Source organism: Gallus gallus, chromosome 1, assembly GCF_016699485.2.
Source record: "Gallus gallus isolate bGalGal1 chromosome 1, bGalGal1.mat.broiler.GRCg7b, whole genome shotgun sequence".
Lineage (NCBI taxonomy): Eukaryota > Metazoa > Chordata > Aves > Galliformes > Phasianidae > Gallus > Gallus gallus.
In genome coordinates this window covers 55,463,431-55,487,892 of record NC_052532.1, presented here as the reverse complement: position 1 = coordinate 55,487,892, position 24,462 = coordinate 55,463,431, and the positions used below count along the sequence as shown (strand labels likewise).

Below are 24,462 nucleotides of genomic sequence, written 5' to 3'. Positions count from 1 at the left end.
ATGTTAAGAAGACCTTACAGATTAGTATCAATTTAGTTACTGAACATTTTTTCTAAAAAATATTTTACACTGATCAATATAAATCAGTAATTAGAGTATCTTGGAATAGGTAGTAAATGGCTCTTACGTTTGCTGGCAATCCAAATAAATCTACTAATAAACAGTTTTTGTAGAGTTCTATTTGTTGTTTATCTATAGGTATTATAATTATTGCGATTCCACCATCAGCTTCTTCACTGTTTGTGGTAACTACTTTAATGAGCAAACACTGACAGACTATTTTGACAGTATTTTGACTATTCAAAAAACAAATGCCACACCAAATAGTATGTTGAAAATCTGTATATTTTAAGGGAAGTAATACAGGGTCAGATTTATGGTATCTGATTTTATCATAGTTATTGCATTTGCAAGCTGAAAATGAAACACAAAAGGTTTCTTATTTTACTTTTTCTTATGTCCAGCAAATGAATGAATACCAATACAAAGAGTAAATTCTTTGCTTTGCTTTGAAAAAGATATCATACTGTGAAGCTCAATACTGAAGGCAAAGGGCAATTTTTACATTTCTGTCACCCAAAAGAAAATTTTATGGTCTCCTCCAACTGCACATAATGGAAGGGTTCTGTGCCATGTCAATCCAGATCCTACAGCTGCAGTACCAGTAAGAATGGGCTTAAAGAGAGAGAGAAAAAAAGAGAAATATCAATATAGGTTACCATGTACACCACATATACCAAGTTGCATGAACAAATTCTCACTTATGTAATACTCCTTGAAAAAAATACAGTTAAAATACATCAGAAATGAAACTGAAAAAACTGATTATCTTTTCCTGTGTTCCAGTAGCGGCTTACTATACTTAAGAAAGATGTAGCAACATCTTTCATGACAAATTTTACAGCTACTTTCATTACTTTTAAGAATGCTATTATTATAGAGGTAAGTTTGAAAAACCTAGAAATCTTTTTAATGAAATTACTTCCTGCTATTTAAGCATAATCACAACTAACTAGTACATTTGGAGGTAATATCTTTTACTGTAAGCTCTGCAAATGTATACTAACTTCAGCAAAATCAAAAATACTCCTTGTGCTTGACATGCACTGTCTTGATACATTCTTGTTAATAATACAGTTAATTCAAAGCTGAAAAATACAAAACGATCTGATTTTTGTATCTTCAGAATTAAAAATACTGAAAAATTTATTTAATAACAGGCTAAATGTGGGGATTTTTTCCCTCCTTTTTGCATAAATGAGACATACCAAATGGGTAATCAAGCAGCCTTTTGAATAACAGGCTAAGTATGGTGTCCAATTTTTTCTATAGCATGGATGAAACAAATAAAACAAATAGGCCAAGCAGCGTTTCTGGATGGCTTTGGCTATTTTTCAGCTGCAGCTTTTAGCTACTTATGAGTTTGATTTGAAAGGGATAGATGCACTCCCATCCAACAGCTGAATTCAAAAGTTTACCTGAGGATGTCCTAAATGATGAACAAGCAGTTGAGTAGTTGCCTTTCCTGGATATCCAATGGTTGCAAACAGATTTTCATTCACTCGAGACCACCTATGAATAAAATGAATGTACCTTTCAAATATCCCTATCAGACTATCAGAAGCACACACAAACTGGAGATTTCTCACTTGTGATTAATTGTGTGAAGCCATCAGATATTCCACTGACACCAAAGAAATTCAGAGAAATGGCTTGTAAATTATTTACAACCAAAACCCCTGTGTGCATGTTATTGTGTAACAGAAAAATCATGGTCATTCACAAATTTCACAAAGCTTATAGACCAGGTCCCCCTAAAGAATGATTTAGGAGACAACTGTTCCCTAACTCACAACGATTTGATTATATATAGATTTACATTAGAAAGAAAATCACACAATAGAGACAACACTTATACCTGAATAATCTGGCTCGATCAACATGGACGGGTCTCTTATCCTGTGGATAACTAAAACAGACAATCCATGTAAAAAAACATTCTGCAAACAACTACAGATCATACTGTAAGTATCAAAACAATTATTTTTAACACTGAAGGGGAAATATTGTCTGCTCTTTGTGAAGAAACTGACAGAAAACTTGAGCTTTCCTGCAACTTACATCTCAATTTGGAGTAGGAAAAATGAATTAGTGAGTTTATTATGCTTCAACAATTACATATTTATGACTTAAAATGACATGTTAATAAACAAGCTTCAAAAACAGGAGAGATGCTGTCTCAAGTGGACAAAAAGAAATATCAGGTTATTTTAACACATAGAAGTAAACATGAAAAAGTATGGCAGGAAATGACCTGTAGTGATTTTATAATTTCTGATGAAATACTTATTAATAACTGAATAGGTGATGCAATACATACTGCAATTAAATGTTATATTAGCAAAGTAGCCACATGACTTCACATGCTGCTTAAGAAGGAAATATTCTCCTACATGTAAAAAATACCTGGAACGAGTGATATCCCAGATTAGCCAATCACTTCCAGCCACTGCTCCAATTCTGAGAGTATTCTTTAAACACCAGTCTGCTGACATGAGTGGTGTTTGTTCACACTCCAGGGAGAGAATGGCCTGGTGTGTAATGAGATCATAGAATCGTATTGTTCCATTTTTCTCTGCTACCATTAGCTGTAAGAGGAAATAATAAAGCCTTGTAAACTTATCATGTAGAGAATCTTTTTAAGCTTTTCTACACTAAAGCAAACCTGGAGTCCTTTCCAGGACATACTAATATTTGGACTTAAGCACTTTTAAATATACTCCTCTCACACTGTACATAGTGATTCCATGATTTCATCTATTTATACATATACATACATACATTCATGTATGTTTTGTTGCTTAGCAGCACGAGTTCTCAACCACTTACTGTTCTGAGTAAAAGGAACTGAGTAACAGAGATTGTGCTGTTCAGGAAACAACGATATCGATTAATGTAACTGTAATATCTGTATTCACACTTACTGATTTTGTATACCAACACTAGCTAGTAGCAAACGACATCAGATATTCAATTTTGATGCCACCTGAATCAACAGTTCTCCTGGTTTTCTTAGTAAGGAACATATATTGGTGGGAAGCATAAAGAGAATTCAGATCCTTGTTCCCTGCTGCTATTTAACTATTTTGATACCTGATTTGACTGCTTTTTTTTTTTTTTTTCTGTTAGAAGTGTGCATTTTTGTGGTAATCAGAAAAACTGTGTGTAGCTTTTTAAGGTAGTTATTGACACAAAAGAAATAATAAATCCTAAATTGCAAGGACTAGACCGTTAATGAAGCTGAATAATTTGCTATATATATACAGACTAATCCTTTCTGGTACAATAAACAGATAAGTACAAAATCATAATTTTTGATTTGATTTTTCAGCATATTTCACATATTCCAAGCAAGAAAAAGAAAACCAAAATTCTCTTGGTAATTTCAAACAGATATTTGGCTTGCCTTACCAGAGTCTGCTATTGGTGATTCTTGTTACCATGACTAATGGAAACTTTTCTCTGATAACTGTAAGTTAACATGCAATCAGCAGAATAGTAATCAACAATAATTGATGTATGTAATCAAGAAAGAGCATTTCTGATAGGAGGAATGAGGGATTCAGAGTAAAAAGAATAAGCGTGACAAGTAATTTACAGTGACTTCACTTTAGTGGATTCTACCAATATGCGATTATAATGTGCACAGGCTCCCCAAACTTAAGACTTAGTATAACATCAAAATTCATAGTTTAGAGAAGTACATCTGCCTGCCATTTTAAAGGTAGCAGTGATGAAGAGCTGCAAAGCACAACCTTAAAAGCCTCTTCAGGATGCCAGCAAACACTCATTCCAGGAGAACGTAAAACAAAATGGGCCTTCTCATTTCCTTCCAAATCCCAGACCCTAGAGAAGAAAAAGAAAAGTAAAGGATAAAACTATATATCAGACTGCTAATACATTAAAATTTGTGCCTCAAAACATTCAACAAAGGAAGTGACCAAAAAAAAAAAAACCAAAAAAAACCAGTTTGTGCTTAACCACTTCAGGAAGAAAACAAACTGATAGAAATGTAGAATGAAACGTGTAGATGCTTAATACTTGTGCATAAAAGTCAGTAACAGCAGCCAGTGCTGAAGATAACGTATTCTGAAAATGTCCAGTTCATACACCCTCTATATGAAAAGGTAACATTCAAATAATTTAACAAGCTTAGTTGTCTAGGCATGAAATCTAGATGTACTTTTGTCTCTTTATTCGTAATTCAATATTGCAGCCTTTGCAGTATGGCACAATTAGCAGACACCACCACAAAGTGGGAAGATCACTGTTGGTCTAGCTGATACAAGCAATCTAGAATTAAGTACCAAACAACTTAAACCATTCACATTATCGTGAAAAAGATAAGATGATGCACTGAAGTATTTTCCTCATATAGTGCATATATTTTCATTTTTTTTCCTGGTAGGACAAGACTGAATAATGGAAATACAAGAAACTAAAAATGAAGCTAAGACAATCAGAAGCATTTGTGGCAGAGGTACAGTAGCCTACTGATGGTCTCGGCAAGCTTTCAACAAATAAATCACACAAGTCAATTTAGTCTTTTCTTTTAGAAGCACCTGTAGTATGTATCAGGCAGAAATATATAATATTAAGGAAAATAAAAACAGACAGCAGTGATATGGATTGACAGGGAAGTGTATGTTGAAACACCAAAGCTAGACTAGATGATGACTGGATTTTCTTTGAATACATTCCATATGAGCGTCACTGAGCCATGAAGCTACTGGGTTTATAAAATGTAACAAAACCAAAACAGAGACTATTTACCTCACATCTACTGCTCAACTGCCTCTTTTCCTATAAAATGAGCATGCAGTTGTGTACACCAATTTCAAGCACAGGCCTGTACACCCTTAAAAGCATTTTCACATGCAAATACATACATCTATCCTTACTAACACACAGACCCTTAGAAACCATCAAATTTTTAAGCACAGTGTTCTGCTCAGAGTTAGATGTGGCTATGCACTATTATTGTTGATTCTAGAGGATTTTTGCTGACTTCCTCCAGACTTTTTCAGTTTATATCTCACCAGGGTGCTCAGAGCACTATATTTTAGAGATTACAGAAAAACTCTTACATAATACATCATAAGTCTAGACAAAATATATGCGAACAAAGTAAGTATGTTTAACGAACGATGTTATTTTCTTATGCCAAACCACAACAGGTCAAATATTTGTTTTCTCTGTAGAAAATACAGTCTCTAATCTTGAAGGATCAGTGTCCTTATTAAAAAAAAAAAAGAAAAAAAGTCAAAACAAAAACCTGACAACTGTTTAAAAAATGAAATATCTACTTGATTAGGTAATTTAGAAACATACAATACTTTCTTCTATTGCCAGAAATTTTGCCTTGTAGATTTGTCCAAGTCAAATCAACAGTGTGTGTGTGTATTTACTGTGCAGGGAGAAAATTATGATATAACAGAAGATGGTGAATCATTTTGGCCAAAGGAGAATGCCATCATATTTCCTTCCCTGAAGTGACTGAGATTATTAGGTGCTAAGACAGAAATTTATGGCTTCTACCTCCATAACTTTGTTATTTATAAAATGCTGAACTAGCATCTCTTTTTGTCAGAATGTTGAGATTGTTAATGACAAACACTAGAGAAAGAAAGGAAAAAAGGATAAATGCCCCACATACATTTCCTTCTTTATTTATTGATTTAAAAAAAATATCAATTAGTTTTGGAAAGAAACAGAAGGTACACATCAAAATAGCTCCTTGACTGAATGCATCAAGTCCATATTGTTACGGAAAATTACAATTACAAATAGATTTAATTAACACTTCAAAATATTTCCTAGTGACTAACACAAGTTACAAATGTGCAAAGACCAAAATGTTAGCCAAACTGAGTTTTTGGTTGCTCGGTAATAACCAAATCAGCTACAGATGCCATAAAAACCCTCCAGTTTTCTCCACATTCCTATCATACAGATCAATCTGTAAAGACTGAACCTTTTGATTTACAATCAAACCCTGTGAAACCTCACTAATATTACCTTGTTTTATACTAAAACAAACTACTTTTCCCCAAATATTTTTATTTTTTGTACCTCTGCATTACATCATCCTTGTATTGATCCCACTCCCTCCACTGAGTATTACTGAGCAGACTTATTGGGTTTGTGTTCTAACTATTAAAAAAAAAAATCCAGACTATCTTAGAGAAGAAAGGTCTGAACAACCACAGTTGAAATGAAGGCCAAAGCTGGAATATTGGAAAGCCTCAAAAATTACCTATATATCTGCTCTGTAAATTCATTTATTTTTAAACAACGTTTAAAACATTCAAGAGAACTCCTGGAACACTGGTATATTTCTCTTATCACTTACATTCTATGGGTAAACGGATGGTAACTGTAGCTAATCTCAAAGCATGGAACTATTCGAACTACTTTGAAACAACACTATTTTACGTAGTATGAACGAGTATAGATAATGACATGCTGCATATGTGTGGCAATTTTACCACAAAACAGACTTTTTTTTTTTTTACGAAGGTATTCATTAGAGCATCTGAAAATGTGCCTTATGGCACTGAATATTACCCTTATTCTATATTCTGATTTCCAAATACTGAATTCTAATTAGAGAGCAAAACCAAGTTCTAAGTGAATAAAAGTCATCATAAGGAATAGTATAGGAGCAAAAGCATGCTGTAACTTTAAGGCATTTCTAAAATCCTTAGAAGATGGAAGTTAAAAATAAAAAAAAACAAAAACACCCACCCAATTTCTTTCAACAGAAGGTTTCCTACAATCTCAGTGAACACAGAGGAGCCATAGAATGTCTAGTATCATTCAGTGATTCCTTGCCTCAAAGCTGCATCAGCTATCCTTGAACTCAGAGATTACTACTCTTAAAAATGACCAATGAGAGGTTTTAATTTTTTTTTAAACAGTTAACTTAAATATCCTTTGCTGAAGTTTCTTTGTATCTCCAGCAGTCATATTCCATGTATGAGTCAAGTCTTGTCACTACTGAAAAGCCTAGAGAACTAGGAAGAGGGAAGAGTACTCTTCCAGAGATCACACACACACACACACACACACACCAAAAAAAGGTGAAGGGCTAAGTCATTCCTCATTGTGCACAAGCAGTGAGAAGACCTTGCCAAAGGAAAATGTGAAGTGCAGAGATTGGCTAACACCGTGGGGAATACAGCCAACGATGGCCTTGCCTCAGATCTCTTGTCAACTCTGTATGGAGGCGGTTACCAAAGATTGAAAGAAGATTCTGGGTAGGACATGAAAGAAGAGAAGGCTCAAGAAGAACCATAAAAATTCCGACTTGCTCTTCATAAGACAAAGGTGTAATGGGTAGCTTCAGGTAATTCATTTTGTTTTACTGATAAAGTTCTTATAAATGAAGTAACGCACTGCCCAACTAAGTGAATGTGTAACAGAATTAGGTAGCAAAACAACCTACTTCGTAAATAGTGCCAAATATGCCACAAAAATGGTTGCACTGGGAGAAGTGGAAATTCATCTGTGTTGCTTAACACTAGCCTTCTAGGCAGAACTGTCCTAACCATCTCCTGACTCAGCATGCAAGGTCCTAAATTTGTGCTAGCAGGGCATTTCCTTCAATTATTTTTGATCTATGAAATAAATGTGTAAATAGTTTATCAGAAAGCTGACTCAGGTTCATCGTTTTCTTTCAGTGGCCAAAGAAACCATCAATGTTGTTAAAGAAGTAGATATTTGAATCTTTCAGATACAAATTCAGCATTATAATCTATGGTTTCTCTGGCTTGTAATATTTACTTACTTAGGCAAGCATTGATCAGGTTTTCCACTTATAACTGTGGGATGGAATCCTGATTATGCCGTGCAGCGTGAGAAGTGTGAGAAGTATGGGAACTGCACATGCACCATCTCAGCCATCTTGGCCAACTGTTCTTCACTAATACGCAAACTCAGATTAAGAGAAACTAATACACACTAGTATTATCACAGAATCATAGAATGGCCTGGGTTGAAAAGGACCACGATGATCACGTAGTTTCAACCCCCCTGCTATGTGCAGGGTCGCCAACCACCAGACCAGGCTGCCCAGAGCCACATCCAGCCTGGCCTTGAATGCCTCCAGGGATGGGGCATCCACAACCTCCCTGGGCAACCTGTTCCAGTATGTGACCACCCTCTGTGTGAAAAACTTCCTAATATCCAACCTAAACCTCCTCTGTCTCAGTTTAAAACCATTCCCCCTTGTTCTATCACTCCTGCAATACCCTGGCAGTTACCTAAAGCAAAAACAGAGACTAAGCACTATCTTTGCAATAATATAAAGCTTCAGTTGTATTTTCTCAACTAAAAAAATTAGCTGTTCTGAACTACATTTACTGAGTTGTAAATGTAGACCACCTAAAACTAAATGCTTCTGAGGGCTGACCATAACTGGAAATTCAACTGTAATTTTGCCAGTGAGCTTTTAGAACATAAGGTAACTGCCAAACAAATGAAATGCAATGATTTATATTTAAAACAATTTATATGCTAGACTACATTCTAGGACTGTGTGACCCTTAGCTTAAGTCATAATATGTCACACAGGAAATTGCTACCATTTTATAACATTTCTCTGAATATTTTTAAGGCTTTGTAACTAAAGGCTTATTCATCCATACCTAAGATCAGACTGAAATAACATTCCAAACATTTGATTTGGAAAGCAATTTCTTTTTCTTTTCTTTTTTTATGCTGACTGGATACTATGGTAGGAGACTGGTTAATACTTGCATAGTGATTGCTAAGTACAACCAAAATTGTTAGTTAATAGTTGGGTCACGACTGTAAAGTATAACAGAAATCATGAAAGACTTCAAATGGGGAACATACAGGGACACATACAAAAAGCATGCAAAGCAGAAGACTAAAGTGCTAAAAATAATTCAAGACCTTCATTTGCTTTCATCCATTACAATGCATAACTAGCTTGATAAATGTGATCAGCATACCTCAAAAAAGATTAACATTTTGGTATGACATCTATAAAATGAAGGAATATAGGGAAACTGCCACAGCAAATACACTAAGACAGAATAACATGGAATTAAATACTTTAATGTTAATGTTATTTATGTTAATGTTAAATGTTATTTATTTTTTTTGTAACCCATAACTGAGTGCACAAACAATAGGAAGATACAAATAACAATTCAGTGAAAGAATTAAGTGAGAATAGCAACTGACTGAAACGAGGTGCAACAAGCACTGACAACATATAAAAAAAAAATCACATGATAAACAACAAACAAAGAATTACTGCTGTTTTTCCTGACTACTGTCAAGTGAATTACCTATGCAATATAACTAAGAAATAAGAGTACCATATAAACAAACACACTACAGGTCCAAAAAACACCCAAACAAACAAAAAAAAACCTGACAAAAAACACCACAATAAGTTTTGTGATTCTATAGTTAATTTAGTTTTCAGTGCTATTAAACCTTCCCCCACTAACATCTATATAGGAACTAAGTCTAACTTTCCAATCCTAGAACATCCTGTTAGAAGGGACCCACGTGGATCATCAAGTCCAACTCCAGGCTCTACACAGGACCACCCAAAATTCAAACCATGGCCCTTTCCATGAAAAGTGACCATTAATAATGACAGCATGGCAATTTCTCAAGTCCTGATACTGACTGTAAATCTTTCAGTTCAGTGAGGAAGGAATATGAGGTAGCTACGAATTAGATTCAAAATCCACCTCTGCAGTCTGGCCCAGCAGCTTAACATTCACATTCATTTTTAGGATGCAGATCAGACTAGTGATTTTTAACAGGATGATATTTGACATGAAATAATTCAAGAAATATTCAAGTGTCAAGAACTACCAACCAACAGCTAAGTGGTGTCAAGCCCTTTGTGTTTCACAAACATATCCAGTGTACTTTTTACAGGAGCTTTGTTAAGTATCAGAAAAAAATGAAGCATATGTATGAATCTCTGCAGAGCTGTGAAAATATTCTGAGTTTCTATAATTTTTTAAAATGGTGCACAGAGGGCTCTGCTCACCAAGTCCTTACTAGCAGAGAGGGATGCAGGTGCTCCTACACTTAATGCAAATGTTCAGTGTATAGCAGTGTATAATGCTTTCAAATTTTAGGCGTTTTATTCCCTAAAGCTACCATAAAAGATTTATTTTCTTATTCCCTGAACAAGCTCTTATGACACCAAGAAATCAGCAAGAGTTAAAGGAAAATAATGAGATTACCAGGCACATGGCTTTCAAAATAAACAGATAAAAAATGCAAATGTAAGATATTTATTTACATATATTTACTTATTTTTACTTTATCTGTGCTCGATGTTAAAACATTTGACTTATAAGTCAAATTTATAATTTTATATAATACTAAATCAATAATTTAACAATAGTTATTTTAGATATTTTCTCTGCCAGTGGTATTCAAATTGAAACTCTGCAGTCACACTCCACAAATATTTTTTCTATTTTTCACAAAAGTGTAAAGCAATTATGAAATGCTTAAAAAAGTGAAAGAGAGGAAACTATCCTGCAAATTCTTCAATGTTAGTTTACATTCAATACAAGCAAAATTCAAAAATTACACTATTTTGCCAAAAATATACCTTAACTACACCCTTGTGCACAGCTTCGTACTAATTGGAATACAGCCATTCTTGGGACACAATCAAGAAGGTAACAAATAATATATAGAAGCCGGGGTCTTCATTTTTCAATCAACGTTGCACATGTAATTTTTGCAGCTAAGGGAGTTCTGATCTCTAATATACAGTTGTGAGTACCCGTGACACAGTGGAGGTTTATGAATCAGAAAAGAAATATTTTCTAACACTGTATTAGTTTTGAGATTGCCAGTGTAGAGAAATATGAGATTTTTAATTCTTTTTTTTTTTAACCTTGAGTTTACAAACCAACCCCTCTTCTTCTGTATAAGAGTGCACTTCTATTCACAACCAGGTAGCATAGATGGCTACTGCAATTATTTGCACGCAACAGTATTTTCAGCACTCTTTCATAATCAGTTCTACTTTGTGGCTGGCCTTGTGTTACAAGACCAACAAAATGACATAAAAGAAGCAACAATCCCTGAACTATGTGATATCAATGTAAAGGTAAAAACCCTGAATATAATACCACACCCTCTTTTCAACAGGCATCTGACTTAAGCTGTTCTCCAACAACAGGAAGAAAAAAAGATCAAACCCAGCTACAAGACATCACTGTTGCAGTAGCTTGTGGCAAGATGGTTTAACACATGAAAACTCATGTCCATTACAAGTGCTAAACTTACTGCTGAGTGAAAACAAGGGAAGATGTAAATGAGTCCCTCTACATAATGTCCATACTGAAAGGTAGCGTTAATTATTTCAAGACACAAGTCTCACTATTTCAAGTGGAACTCTGACAGAACACTGAAATACTTGAAACTCCATGTTCTTGTGCTAATTGTTCTAGTACTTCATTCCAAAGGTATTAACAGATGATGTATCATGAGAAAAAATTCAGGGTAGAAACTAAACACAGACAGAAAAACTATTTGTCTTCTTACATTACTGCTGAAGCAGATTACACAGTAAGTAAGGAATGATTTTGGTAAGTCTGAGGGAATGCATTTTCCATTAGTTTTGAAAGTGTAACCTTTAAATTCAATAAAAAATGTCTTCATGCTCCACATGCATGAATGGAAAAAAATAAGAACTCAAGTAGCCAGAAAAAAAACAAAAATCTCACATACTTCCCATGGCTTTTAACCATAGACTTTATGGCTTACTGCATAACTGTCTTTCAAGGTTACCAAACTCAACTCCTGACAGTATACATTAAGTAAATCAGTCTACTTCCTTTTATATTTAGTATCAATTATCTTATTGGTTTTAAAACAGTTCTCTTTCATACCAGGAACACTGATCATTTCATAAAAAAAACAAAACACGCCACATTTTCGAATAGCTCTTTGTTGAATAAACCCAACACTAGTTTAGACTCAGTGAAGAAATGAAGAATAGAGAATAAATCAAAACAAGCTAAGAATATAAAGTCATACACATTTCTACTACTCATTCCTAATGATTTTATTGGAAATATGGACAGAGCAGCTCTTAAAAATCCACTCACTGGTCAGAGTACCATTTCTGAATTCCCTAGGGGCATCTAAAACTCTCAAGCCTTTTAGATTTTACATTTGAGAACAGAGTAACTCAGCTAAAGCTAATAGACCATGATTTATACCAGCTGATGATTTGCCCTTTACAAAATCTTGTACACAGAATAATCCTAGCAGCTATTCCCTTTTCTCTTAGCAGGTAGCAGATTGCTTCAGACATAAGACCTTTCCTTCTTCTTCTTTTTTTTTTTTTTAAAGTTCAACTAATAAATGGCCTTTTTTCCCCCCAAGTCTTAAATGGTTATTTCCATAGCAATCAATATGCTGATAATTTCACGTAATCAGAGAAAAACTAAAATAGTTCCTTAATTGAGATAACTTTTGTATTCTCACAGCTATATCAAGAAAAGTCAAAGATGATGATGCTTAAGCCTCTTCCACTATTACAATGACTTGTTAAGCCTGCACAGCTGCCAACCTACTTTCTTGAAATCTGAGCTGCATTGTATGGTTGTAGAGTAGCAGCATTATAGATTCATGAGCACCACCAGAAATGCAGGATGAAGGATGTTTCAATAAGGAAAAACTTGTACTACAAAGCCTTAACCACTGTTTTTCAGAATATTTAACCATGTTTCCCTTGTCTTTCATTATTTGCAATTGGGAATTAATGGGTTTGGAGTAACTATAATCAGTGTTCTATAAGCTGTGTGTATCACTATACAGGTAGGACACTGACCTTAGGTGACATATTTGCAACTCCCAGTAAGGCTAATAGACTGGTGTATGTGGACAAGTTCACAAGGGTATACTGGCTTTAAACTTGACTTAGCTGATGACAGAATGGATGGATAGAGTCTGCACAGTTCAGTGCTGAGCTACACATGCCTTACATCTCCTGTTCACAGACTTTTTTTATTCCTGTCGCAACAGGGGAAATTGACAGCGCACATAATCAAAGAATAACCCATGCTGGAAGACACCCACACTGATCATGAAGCCCAACTACTGGCTCCACACAGGACAATCTAAAAATTAAACAATACGCCTGAGAGTGATGTCCAAATGTTTCTTCAACTCTGGCAGCTGGGTGCTGTGACCAGCACCCTTGGGAACCTGTTCCGAGACCACCATCTTCTGGTGAAGAACCTTCTCCCAGCTCCCAAACCCGCCTCTCCCCTGACACAGCCCCATGCCGTTCCCTTGGGCCCTATCGCTGTCACCAGAGAGTAGAGGTCAGCACTGCCCCTCTGCTCCCTGTGAGGAGCTGCAGGCCACCATGAGGCCTCCCCTCCACCTCCCATTCTCCAGGCTAAACAATCCAAGAGACCTCAACACCTCCTCATTTATCTTGCCCTCTAGATCCCTTTCCATCTATGAAGCACTCTCCTGAATAGCCCTCTCTAAGAGTTCTATGACATTCTCATACTGTGGTGCCCAAAACTGCATCCAGTGCTCAAGGTGAGGCTGCACAGAGCAGAGCAGGACAAACCCTCCCCTTGTTCAGCTGGCAGTGCTGTACCTGGGGCATCCCAGGGTATGCTTGGACTTTATTGCTGCCAGGACATGCTGTTGGCTCATGTTCAACTTGTTGTCAATCAGAAACCCCAGATTCATCTTTATGGGGCTGCTCTCCAGCCTCTCATCCCCATCTGTACATATACCTAGGATTTCCCTATCCCAGCTACTGTGTTCAGTACTTGCTCTTGTTAAACTGCCTGTGGTTGGGGATTGTGCAGCCCTCCAGTTCATCAACATTTCTCTGCAACACCTCTCTACTACCAAGGGAGTCAACAGCTCCTTCCAATTTAGTATTATCTGCAAATATCATGTACACTAAGTCTTGCATTCAGATCACTTATGATAACATTAAAGAGAACAAGTCCTAAAGTAGAGCCGTGCAAAACCTCTCTAGTAACTGGCCACTTGTTGTAACCCACAAAATGCAACCCCATTTACTATAACCCTTTGAATTTAATCCCTCAGCCAATTGTCCATCAACTGCGCTACATTTTTGTGTAGCTGCATGCTGGACATTTTGACCAGAAGGATACTGTGAGAAACAGTTGCCAAAGCTTTGCAGGAATCCAAAATGATTAGGGCAATTGGCTTCCCCTGTTAAGTTAGGTGGATAACTGTCACAAAATGAAGTGAGTTAAACAGGACTGTTCCCCTCATGAACCCATGCTGGCTGTAATCAGCGACTGCATTGCCTTTTAGGTGTTTTTCAATAACCCTCAAAATAATTTACCTCATAATCCCAAGCCAGAACAGTTTTCTTCTCATTCATCTATTAAGTTCAAAATACTGCTTTGAAAACAAACAAACAAAAAAGAAACCAAAGCACAAAAATCAAACAAAAACCCCCATAACGCAGTTAACAAGACTAATTTTCCCCTTCAAAATGAAGGTGCAATAAAAATTAAATAAGTGAGTGTAAAAAGCACGTAATAAAAAAAATTAAGCAAGCATGTAAATACACACATAAAAAGCCAATGCTACTATTTCAATGATGTCTTGAACAAAATACGTACCTGCAGGTGTGATCATCACTTACACTTGCAACTTCTTGACCTTCTCTGGGAGCAAAGACCAGGTCATTAACATAATCTGAGTGGCCATCAAATGTCTGACAATCAGAAAAAAAGTATATTTTTACTTTGGAGATGACTTTTCCATCTATCAAGAAGGCATTAAATAGACACACAATTCTAACAGGAAAATGTGAGTGTACAATAAAGATATCATTGTACATGGAAAGGAAAAAAATACTCTTTAGTAGAACTGGAGATCTTTAAAATCTCTAACTCATGTACATTCACACTGTAGGTGAACAGACCTCTACTACTTAATCCTTTAAGTTATCACAAAGGTCAGCTTGATGCTCTTGTTTGACAGCTAAGTGAACTGCACCAGAACTGTTTTATCCTCTTTCAGCTACTGAATTTTGAAGGTAGAAGCTAATCTCAGAAAGAGGAAAATAAGTAAGAAGTAAACGTACACATGAATGTATATCTTAAAGAACTCTACTTGTAGATAACTCTCATCTTTGAGTAAGAGTTCTTAATATGAAGTCCTGAAAGTAACAAGAGGTTTCTTTTTCCCAAGGGAGCAACAAACCAATCATTTGTTCAGTATATTGTTTCCCAAGCTGTTAGCACAAAAATAGCTCAAGAGCAGATGGCAAAGGATCAAAAGATGAAAGGTAAATGAATAAAAGGATGAAAAAGTCTCAATAAAAGAACATGCAACAGAGGATAAAGTATGCTGAAGGCTTTAAGAAAACCAAAAATGAGGAACACATGGAAAATAAGCAAGCCACACAACACTGTAGGAATTAATCACAATTTCTTTTAAACATTTGAGAGGAACAGACATGGTGCCTTGTGCTCTTTGCTTTATACCCTTGTGCTGAAGAATAAGGAAAACCAGGTATACTATAGTCTTACTGTAAAACTATGTTGACGGTTTACGGGCTGGTCTGGCCCGGTTCCGTGACTAGTGGGGCAGAGGAATTTTTTTGTAAAATCCATGCCTCCGGAAAAGGGAAACAGGGGACCCCCCCACAAGAAGGAATAATTAAAAAACAGTGGCAATGATCTGAGGAGAAACTAACTAATTTACTAAATATAGTATCGAAATGCACGATAACACACTATAATACAATATAATTCAATATAATTGTTAATAAAATCAAATATAATTGAGAGAAGGATTGTCCAAGAGCTAAAGGCCTTACACTAATACTGAAGCCTTGCGTGCAGTCGGGTGCAGCAGCGAGACAATCCGAAAGCAAGCACGATGAGATGAGAAGAAAGAAAAGACTCAGGTCAGGTGACCTACAGGCCTTATATCTGTTCCCCTGAGCAGGAACGATAGCAGTACTTGAACAGCCTTCTGGGGAACGTAGTTCTCTTCCGGACAAGTACCCGGAACTAGAACATTTGCTCTTTAACTCCCAGTACACTGCAAGATGTTATGATGTGGAATATCGATAACCAAAAATCATAAAACCATGACAAACTAGTAGATCATCCATTCTCAAATTATATGATATGAGCATCCATGGTGTGAATATATAGGTAACTGTCACTCAAAACCAAATGTTTATAGTTGTATCAAAAAGGACAAAGCCACTTCAAAGGGAACTATATCTGTGTAACTGTTCTTAGATGAAATTCTTAATCATGACATTTATTTCAAAGTACTGAAAATTGTTTATCTTCAATGAAAACCAACGTGGCAATATAACTTCTCTGAATGAAAAGCAGAATCTCAATTTTTAGTAAAAGTTGGTAATTTTTTTTTATATATATATACTTCAAAGGGTTTTCAGCTTTCCAGTGTTTTCTCGTAATACCAAGATGACTTTTCCTTCTCCATTCTGTTAATCATTTTGTATTTATCTACAGACATCAGAAATCTTTTAAGCTTTACAGTATCTTTAAAGCCTATAGTAAGGAAAATACATACAGCAGTAAGCATGCAAAACTCATCACACGTAGGGATTAGTCAAAATTTGAAGTACTTTCAAATTCCTTCACATGGTTGCTCGGTATGAATAATTCATCTCTGGTCTAACTAAAACAACCTGCAGCTAATAAAGATCAGTTTGGTCAGCCTGAGGACTTATATGTGCTTTCCTTCATTATGGTCTTGCTTAAATTTGAGGTCAGCCTGTTCCATCCTCTTCACTCCCAAAGAGTAAATCACTAGGCATGGCTGCTTTCGTTTTGCCCAGCAAAGTATCATAAAAAAAGACAAAAATATCCATTACATAATGGCATGACATGAAGAGGTTCCAAAGAAAAACAAGGTCAAATAAAAACAATCATCTCTGCAGCTTTCTAAAAGGAAAAAATACAGTCTCTTATATGTGTTTGTTACTCAGAATGAACTACACAACTGATAAATAAAAAAAGAAAAATAATAAATCTGTAAACCATGCACAATAACTAAGCTCCCCCTCTAAAAAGTTATGAATGCCTCATCAATTCAATACAGAGCCATTTTCAGCAGTCAACTTTTTTTTCTTTCCCAATAGGCCGTAATTTTAATAAAACCTTGTGGATTTTATAAGAATCCTTAGATGATGCTAAACTATTTAGACAGAAACGCAAGTCTTCTAAAAATTTCAGCATTCCAAATTCAAATATCCTACCTCGTTTTACATCCACAGTTCTGATGAAATATGCTTTTTATTAAACAAAATTTGAAGCAGAAGGAAGCCACAATTCATTTCCAAATGAAAACCTCAGAACAAGAAAAGATTTCACAAAGATCCATCGGTCGTATTTTACCTTTTGTTTGTTGTTCTGGGACTGATCCAACCCATAAATTTTGGATTAGTAGTGTTGACAAAGTAATGGAAAACTCAGTATGCTTGAAGTTCTTTGTTGATAATTACATCAAGACAGTTTTTCCACTGGGCAAAAAGAGTAAGATTACCCTGTCTATCCCTCCAGAATAAGACATACTAATTGTTTACTACAGAAGACAAAATGATCAGAGATTACATTTTGACTGCAATCACGTAATTCCTTCAGCTTTCTTGCACATTCTGTACCTGTCTTAAAAATCCCTTGTGTAAAGTGTGAACCGTACAACGGATCAAAGTCTTGCATGTATTCATAAAGTACTCAACCTCAGGCTTATGAAATAGCTTTTCTGAGGTTTCAATTGACTAATACTAAGAAATAATTGTAGCAAACTATTCAGAATTAACTCAGCACAACTTACAGAATATTTGTGAACATCTGAAATTTGAGAACACCGTACATAGGGATTTAGGGGTTACTTTTTTCTTAATGAGAAGTATACAGTTCCGTGGTCATCCAGGTTAAATAAATTAGGAAGATTATCCAGAGGAAGTATTTTCACCACTTTTTAGTCAAACAAACTAACAACAACAAAAAAAAAAAACAGCCAAACAGAACATACTCTCATTTTTATCAATATAAACACATTACAATGAATTTTTCTTTTTCCACTAATGAGATCCTAACTGTTTAGGTAAGGATCTACACTTCTAGCTGTACGCTAATTACTTTAAACATTAGATCAAGCCTGACCCAGTAACAGCACATATTTTTACTTCTTCAGCCTTAGACCAAAAGCTTTACTAAGGAAGTACTAAGTTCAAGTGATGAAATTGTCATAAACAGAACTAATAGCTTTATTGCTAAATTCTAGTCAACAGAATTAATTTCTATTGCGCAAGCCCCAGAAGGTCTGAAGTATTACACTGTGTCAAAAAAATAACAATAAAAAATAATAAAAATCAAACTTGATGATCCCTCTGCCTGCACTGGACGTTGGAGTAGCTTATTTATATCAAGCAGAGTTCAGTTAAATTACTATGACTGTTTTCTTTTGGGTAAAAATAAGCCCTATAATTCTAGAATTTATAGGTGGGTCTTTTGGTCTTTATACTATATTTTCATATCAAACTCCCGTTATATTAATACATCCTCTGTGTTCTTGACACTCACTATGCCAAAAAAAATATTCTGATGTGTTAGGCAATGAACATGGACATACTTTTTCAGTAGAAGCTTATAACTGCAAGTTGTGCAGTTTGTATTAGAAAGAAGTCCTAAGGATGAAAGATTCTGAAATAATCTTTTTGTATAAAAAATAATTGTTGCCTTAATAGAAATGTAAGTGTGGCACTTTGATTTACTTGTAGGCACATAGTCAAAGCTACTGTGTAACAAATTTCCCTAAATCAGAAGAGCATGTTTTAAAGTTTCATTTGTGTTGGTCAGCCACCAGAAAAAGTCTTGTCAAAACTGGGAAAACTGTAACCCATCACAGAAATTCTATTCTGAAAAAAAAAAAACCCAACCCAGCATTCGTCAGACTGTGCTATTGAGTTGGACTCTTTGCTCCTCTGGTTTTAATATTGACAGTAAGCAAGAAAATAACTGCGTCAAGCATATTCAAAATAATTATTTTAGAAGTGTGCTGTTTATAATCTCATTCTAATCAGTAATTAATAGCATAATAGAATTTTTCTTTGAAATAAACTTGTTTACTTGGACTTGTAGTTCTGAAGCTTAAACTAATGAATTACTGAAGGTGTGTTTATGTGAAGATATATTATTGATTATTTCTCTGGAAGCAATGCATTCCTACTCAGCAAAACAGCATATCCCACTGAGAATTCCTAGTGTTGGCCTGGGTTAGACTGTTGCAAACTGAAAGCTAGTACAGTCATGAAGTCTGGTCTGGAAGGTTCTTTTGCTAAGGACCAGGTGATATGCCATGGCTGAACTGAATGATATTCAACACTCAAAGCAACCCTGCAAGAAGGACTCAGAGGTTCTGGTGAATGAAAAGCCAGACACGAGCCAGCAGTGTGAGTTTGCTGCCTAGAAAGCCAACTGTATCCTCGGTTGCATCAAAACGGGTGGCCAGCAGGGTGAGTGAGGTGATTGTCTCCCTTTACTCTGTCCCCATGAAGCCCTACATGGCGTCCCCAGCATGCAAAAGACATGGAACTGTTGGAGAGGGTCCAGAAAAGGGCCACAAAGATGATAAGAGGGCTGGAGCACCACCCCTACCAAGAAAGGCTGCAGGAGTTGGGTTTGTTTAGCATGAAGAAGTTTAGGTTCCAGGGAGATCTCATTGCAGCCTTCCAGTATTTAAAGGGACTTTATAAACAAGATGCAGAATGACTCTTAACATGCTCAGATAGTTATAGGACAAGGGACAATGGCTTTAAACTAAAAGAGGGAAGATTCAGGGTAGATGTTAAGGTGAAATTCTTTACTCATGTTTCAAGTGCAAAATTTTAAAGTAGACATCCAAGTGACGTACGAGTCACTCGGTCATCTACATCCATTCATGCCTTACGGATAAGAGAAATCTCAGTCTCTAGACCCGATATCTCTTACAAAATTGATTTAAGAATGGGAAGTGAAGTAGACATTTCCTTTATTTTAGTTAAAGAAAATGACGGTCCATGGACATGTTTTGTGAGGTGTCTGCAGTTATGTACTTAATTCAGTATTCTTTAAGTTTTCTACTGTATTAAAATAGTATCATTACAACTTTCCAGTTCCCAATAAAAGAGAGAGATCAGTAAAGTCACTTTCCATAATAGAGAAGTCTATTAACCAAAACAATGTAATACTTTACAGGTCTCAATCTAAACAAACCTTTTCTAACACAGTAATTGATATTCACCTGTACAATATTCTGATCACAAGTATATTTTGGACTACGCATAAGCCCCTTAAAGATGATAGATGTGCCATAGTTTAGTGCTCTGCCTCACACAGGACATTAAACAAAGTGAGGCAGAAGGATAATTAAAGCTTAGACTCCACAAAGAATACAGAAATATTTAAAACGAAATGTGTTGCCCATACCTTATATTCATTCTTGTCCTGTAGGTCTGAAGTAAATAGCCTTAACTTCCTATCAGAAGCCGCCGTACAAAACCTACACTCAACAGACAAAAAAAAGCCCTCAGGTCAATCAACACTCAACCAATTGGCTTCAAACAAACAAACATTTCACCCCAGTCTAAACCTGTAAAACAACATGCAAAAGGAAATTCAGACTATGATAAAAACAAAAGCATAAATTCTAATTTTTCTGCTTTGGCAACAAGCATTCAGAGATATAACTGGAACTTACCTGTAAAAAAACAGCGTATCAAGTACAAAACATATTTTTTATTACAAAGAAATGCAGAATATTTTACAAATCTAAATCTGAATCAACTGTGAATTATCTGAAATCTCTATCATAATTTCCTCTGAGTTAAGTTTCAATGTCAATTAAAGGGCTGATGGTAAAAAAGAAAACCTATTCCAGTGTTTTAAACATTTAAGCATTAAATTATTAACCAGTTTACAAGTTATTTTAAACAAAAGACTGTAAAAACATGCAGCAGCAGGCCATCATCATAGTTTCAAAGAGACTTACAAGCTACTGAACTTTTTAGTTCTTGTTAAGCACGTATTTAATCAGCCATCTTCCTGGACTTATGGCATGCCAAGTCTCACAAACAGCATCTGACTTATGCCTAAACACAGTTCCAAGGAGAATACTACACATAACTTTATAATATAGGCCATTATAATAATCTCATTCTTACAACGTATTCTTAAAATTCTTTCTCCAGAGACATAAAACAAAAGGACAAATCACATTTTATGTCTGGTAAGCTGATGAATAAGGAAAAAATTGTACTATTTACCACTGATCCACTGCAGGAAGAGAAGGGCAAGGAACTCAGGAAAGGAGCTCTCAAAGCAGAACAAATCAAGGATAAATAAGAATGGAACTTTTGTTCTAATGACGTTCAGAGACTTCACTAGCAATTTCTTCAGAGTTAGATTTCACTCATATGCTTTAAACTTAGTTCAATATTAAGGACTTTTAGGGAAAACAGATAAACAACAAAGATTTGTTGTACTCAAATATTCTACATACCTTATCTGGGGAGGTAAAGCATCAAGTCTAGTTTCCGGACTCCATGCTATGGCATCAACTCTGATTCCATGATGAAACGTTCTTAGCGTCTTATACTGAATGCCTTCCACTTCTGCATCCTCTTCCTATAGAGATACGACAATTAACTATTCCAGAATAACATCTTTGTGACTTCTAACAACTTGGATTGATATGAAACAGAAAGGCTTTCCAAGGTTAATGTACCTGCTGCAATAGAGAATTTGTTAGAAGTACATGAAAAATCCATGAAATGATTGCGGTCTCAAGTCAGAGTCCAATACTGAGCACAAATACCAGAGATTTGTGCTGCAAATATGAAGTTACTATTTCCAAAGCTATCTGCTTAAGTTCCCAGATAGCATCACTTGCAAATGTTGGTGATTGCTAAAACTAGATTATCTTCCAGAAAAGCAGTGCTGCTCTCATTGCAGTCAACTTGAAGGCATATCAGCAGGACAGTATTTTATACTAATTTGTATTTCTTAGGAAACATCCCAGCTTCATTAATATAGTAATTAATTAATCTAGTAAACAAGTACAGTGCTTCCTGATTAAAAAAAAAAAAAGAGAGAAGAAGACAGGAAATCAACTTTAGTCAGATTTGGACTTTACCAGCAGAAATGCTCGCAGAGTTTCAGGAAGAAATTAATAAAACCAACAAACTAACACAAACCAACCTGAAATCTGCATGTTCCAACGACCACGTAATTATTGCCACCATATGCAATGAGGGAGCATGCATCTCCACTATCAAATGGATTGAATTTTATCACATGCACATAATCTTCACAGTCCACAGTGTAAGCAGCATTTCTGAGAGAATCTTGCTTCATTTTCAGGGAACTATATCACGGTATCACAGAGGTAATGTCTTTTCCAGGATGAAGGTCTACATTCCTATACAGAAAGTATTAAAGAACATGCATCACATAAGAAAAAAGGCATTTGTGGCACAACAAATCAAAATTTCCTATAATGCTGTATTAATGGACACAAAAGGTCAAATTACGCTCACTATTTATAGATTTAGCACATAATTCTAACTATCAAGGAATTAACTAAACTGATTAACCTAAATAACTAGCATACATTCAAAACCACTTCTAGAGACCTCATCCGTAACTACAGATTTTGTGTTACTGCCAGCAACCTAACACCGAAATTAACTGTACACACCAGAAAAGTCACATTCAGAGTGCTTAAGTTTTCAAATAAATGACAAAAAATGATGTATTGTTACCTTCAAATTCTCTACTCTGTTGTACCTTTTTTAAAGGACAATTAATTATCTAATTAAAAGCAGAATTAAGGCTAAAAAACTGCAAATGAGAACACTGTCCTGCAGAATACTTAAATGTGGTTTCATGACTGAAGTCAACCCATCTGCACACAGAGCAAAGCAGCTGCGCCTCTGTATTTGAACAAAAGTAGTTAGCATTCATCTGGAGCTAAAGTATACCTTAGAATTAGTGCTTTATTGCATTCAAGCGCTTTTCAAGACAATCAGGCTCCTGTGTTGGCACCAAAGCAACTTAGATACACAACTGATTCTGGAACCATCCCCTTTAATCCCAGTGCAGATTTTATATTAGCTTATGCTTTTTGGAAAAACACATTTTTTTTCCTGCATGCAACATGGAAAAATAGCTTTAAATTTCTTGATGTATTCTGCTGTGTTAATGACCTGATGGTCTCAGAATCCAAGCATTTGGCTCTGGTGCTACCACGTTTTGATGTGGGCATCAGAGACACAAAGAGGTTCCCCATATCTGCAATGCTTGTTTATTAATTAGCATGATATTATACACCATTAATATATATACTTCAGTGACAGAATCACAGAATGTCAGGGATTGGAAGGGATCTCAAAAGATCATCTAGTCTAATCACCCTGCCTGAGCAGGAACACCTAGATCAGGTCACAACTTGCAGAGATATGCTCCTAAGGCCAAACACAATCTTTAAGCCAATCTATAATAATCTTCCTTAAAGCCTTCCCAACAAGATAAAATAACAGAATGGTGTGAGTTGGAAGGGACTTTTAAAGGCCATCTATTTGAACTCCTCTCTGCTAAACAGGGACACCCACAGCTACAACAGGCACTCAGCCCCTCCAGCCTGACCTGGAGTGTCTTCAGGGATGAGGCATCCACCACCTCTCTGGGCAACCTGTGCCAGTGCCTCACGACTGTTACTGTAAAAAACATCTACACTTACATTCAACCTAGGTCTCCTCTCTTTTAGTCTGAAACCATTTCCCCTTGTCCTGTCACAACAGACCCTGCTAATGAGTCTATCCCCTTTTCCTACAGCTCCCTCCAGATACAGAGAGACTGCTGCCAGGTCTCCCCAGAGCACAAACACCAGGCTGCACAGCTCCAGCTCCCTCAGCCTGTAAAAACCAACTTTAGACCAACTTTAACTAAAAAAATCCTGATACTGCTATCTTCTTTAAGGAATCACCACACGGACAACTGCGCCGCGCAGGTGCTCGTTAACCACCCCCTCATACACTCACTCACTCACAGACTCACACACACACGCATCTCCCTGCTTCTCCCTTCAGGGCTCAGCAAGGCTCGCTGAGAACGTGTAACCCCACAACACTACAGGCGCTCAGGAGACGGCCCAACCTCCTCTCCGCGACCCGCTCATCCACGGGGTCGGTCCGAGCGAAGCGTTGCTCTCCCTCCCCCCCTCCCGAAGCAAACCCGCCGCGCCGCGCCGCACCACACACACCTCCACAACCCCAGCCGGCCATACACACGCTACTCCCGCCAGCCAACACCGCCCGCCCACGGGCTGCCGTGTGCTTCC

At 36.2% G+C, this 24,462-nt stretch overlaps 1 protein-coding gene across 1 annotated transcript; it reads right to left on the bottom strand.

Moving 5' to 3' along the window:
• Positions 1-327: 327 nt before the first annotated feature.
• NUP37 (nucleoporin 37) lies at positions 328-24,438 on the bottom strand. The gene is made up of 10 exons (NM_001277392.2): positions 24,385-24,438; positions 22,323-22,542; positions 21,625-21,749; positions 20,553-20,625; positions 14,712-14,806; positions 3,816-3,906; positions 2,467-2,648; positions 1,919-1,969; positions 1,479-1,572; positions 328-675 (listed from the first exon to the last, which is right to left on the bottom strand). The coding sequence occupies exons 2-10, from the start codon at positions 22,476-22,478 to the stop codon at positions 562-564; spliced, it is 981 nt and encodes a 326-aa protein (NP_001264321.1). The 5' UTR covers positions 22,479-22,542; positions 24,385-24,438; the 3' UTR covers positions 328-561.
• Positions 24,439-24,462: the final 24 nt, after the last annotated feature.

Coding starts and splice junctions, on each gene's coding strand:
- NUP37 (NM_001277392.2), bottom strand. CDS start 22,478: ATGAAGCAAGATTCTCTCAGAAATGCTGCTTACACTGTGGACTGTGAA. Junction 3,907..14,711: donor AGTGATGATCACACCTGCAG/GTACGTATTTTG, acceptor TTTCTTCTCTAG/GGTCTGGGATTTGGAAGGAA. Junction 676..1,478: donor ATCATTTAGGACATCCTCAG/GTAAACTTTTGA, acceptor TCTCTCTTTAAG/CCCATTCTTACTGGTACTGC.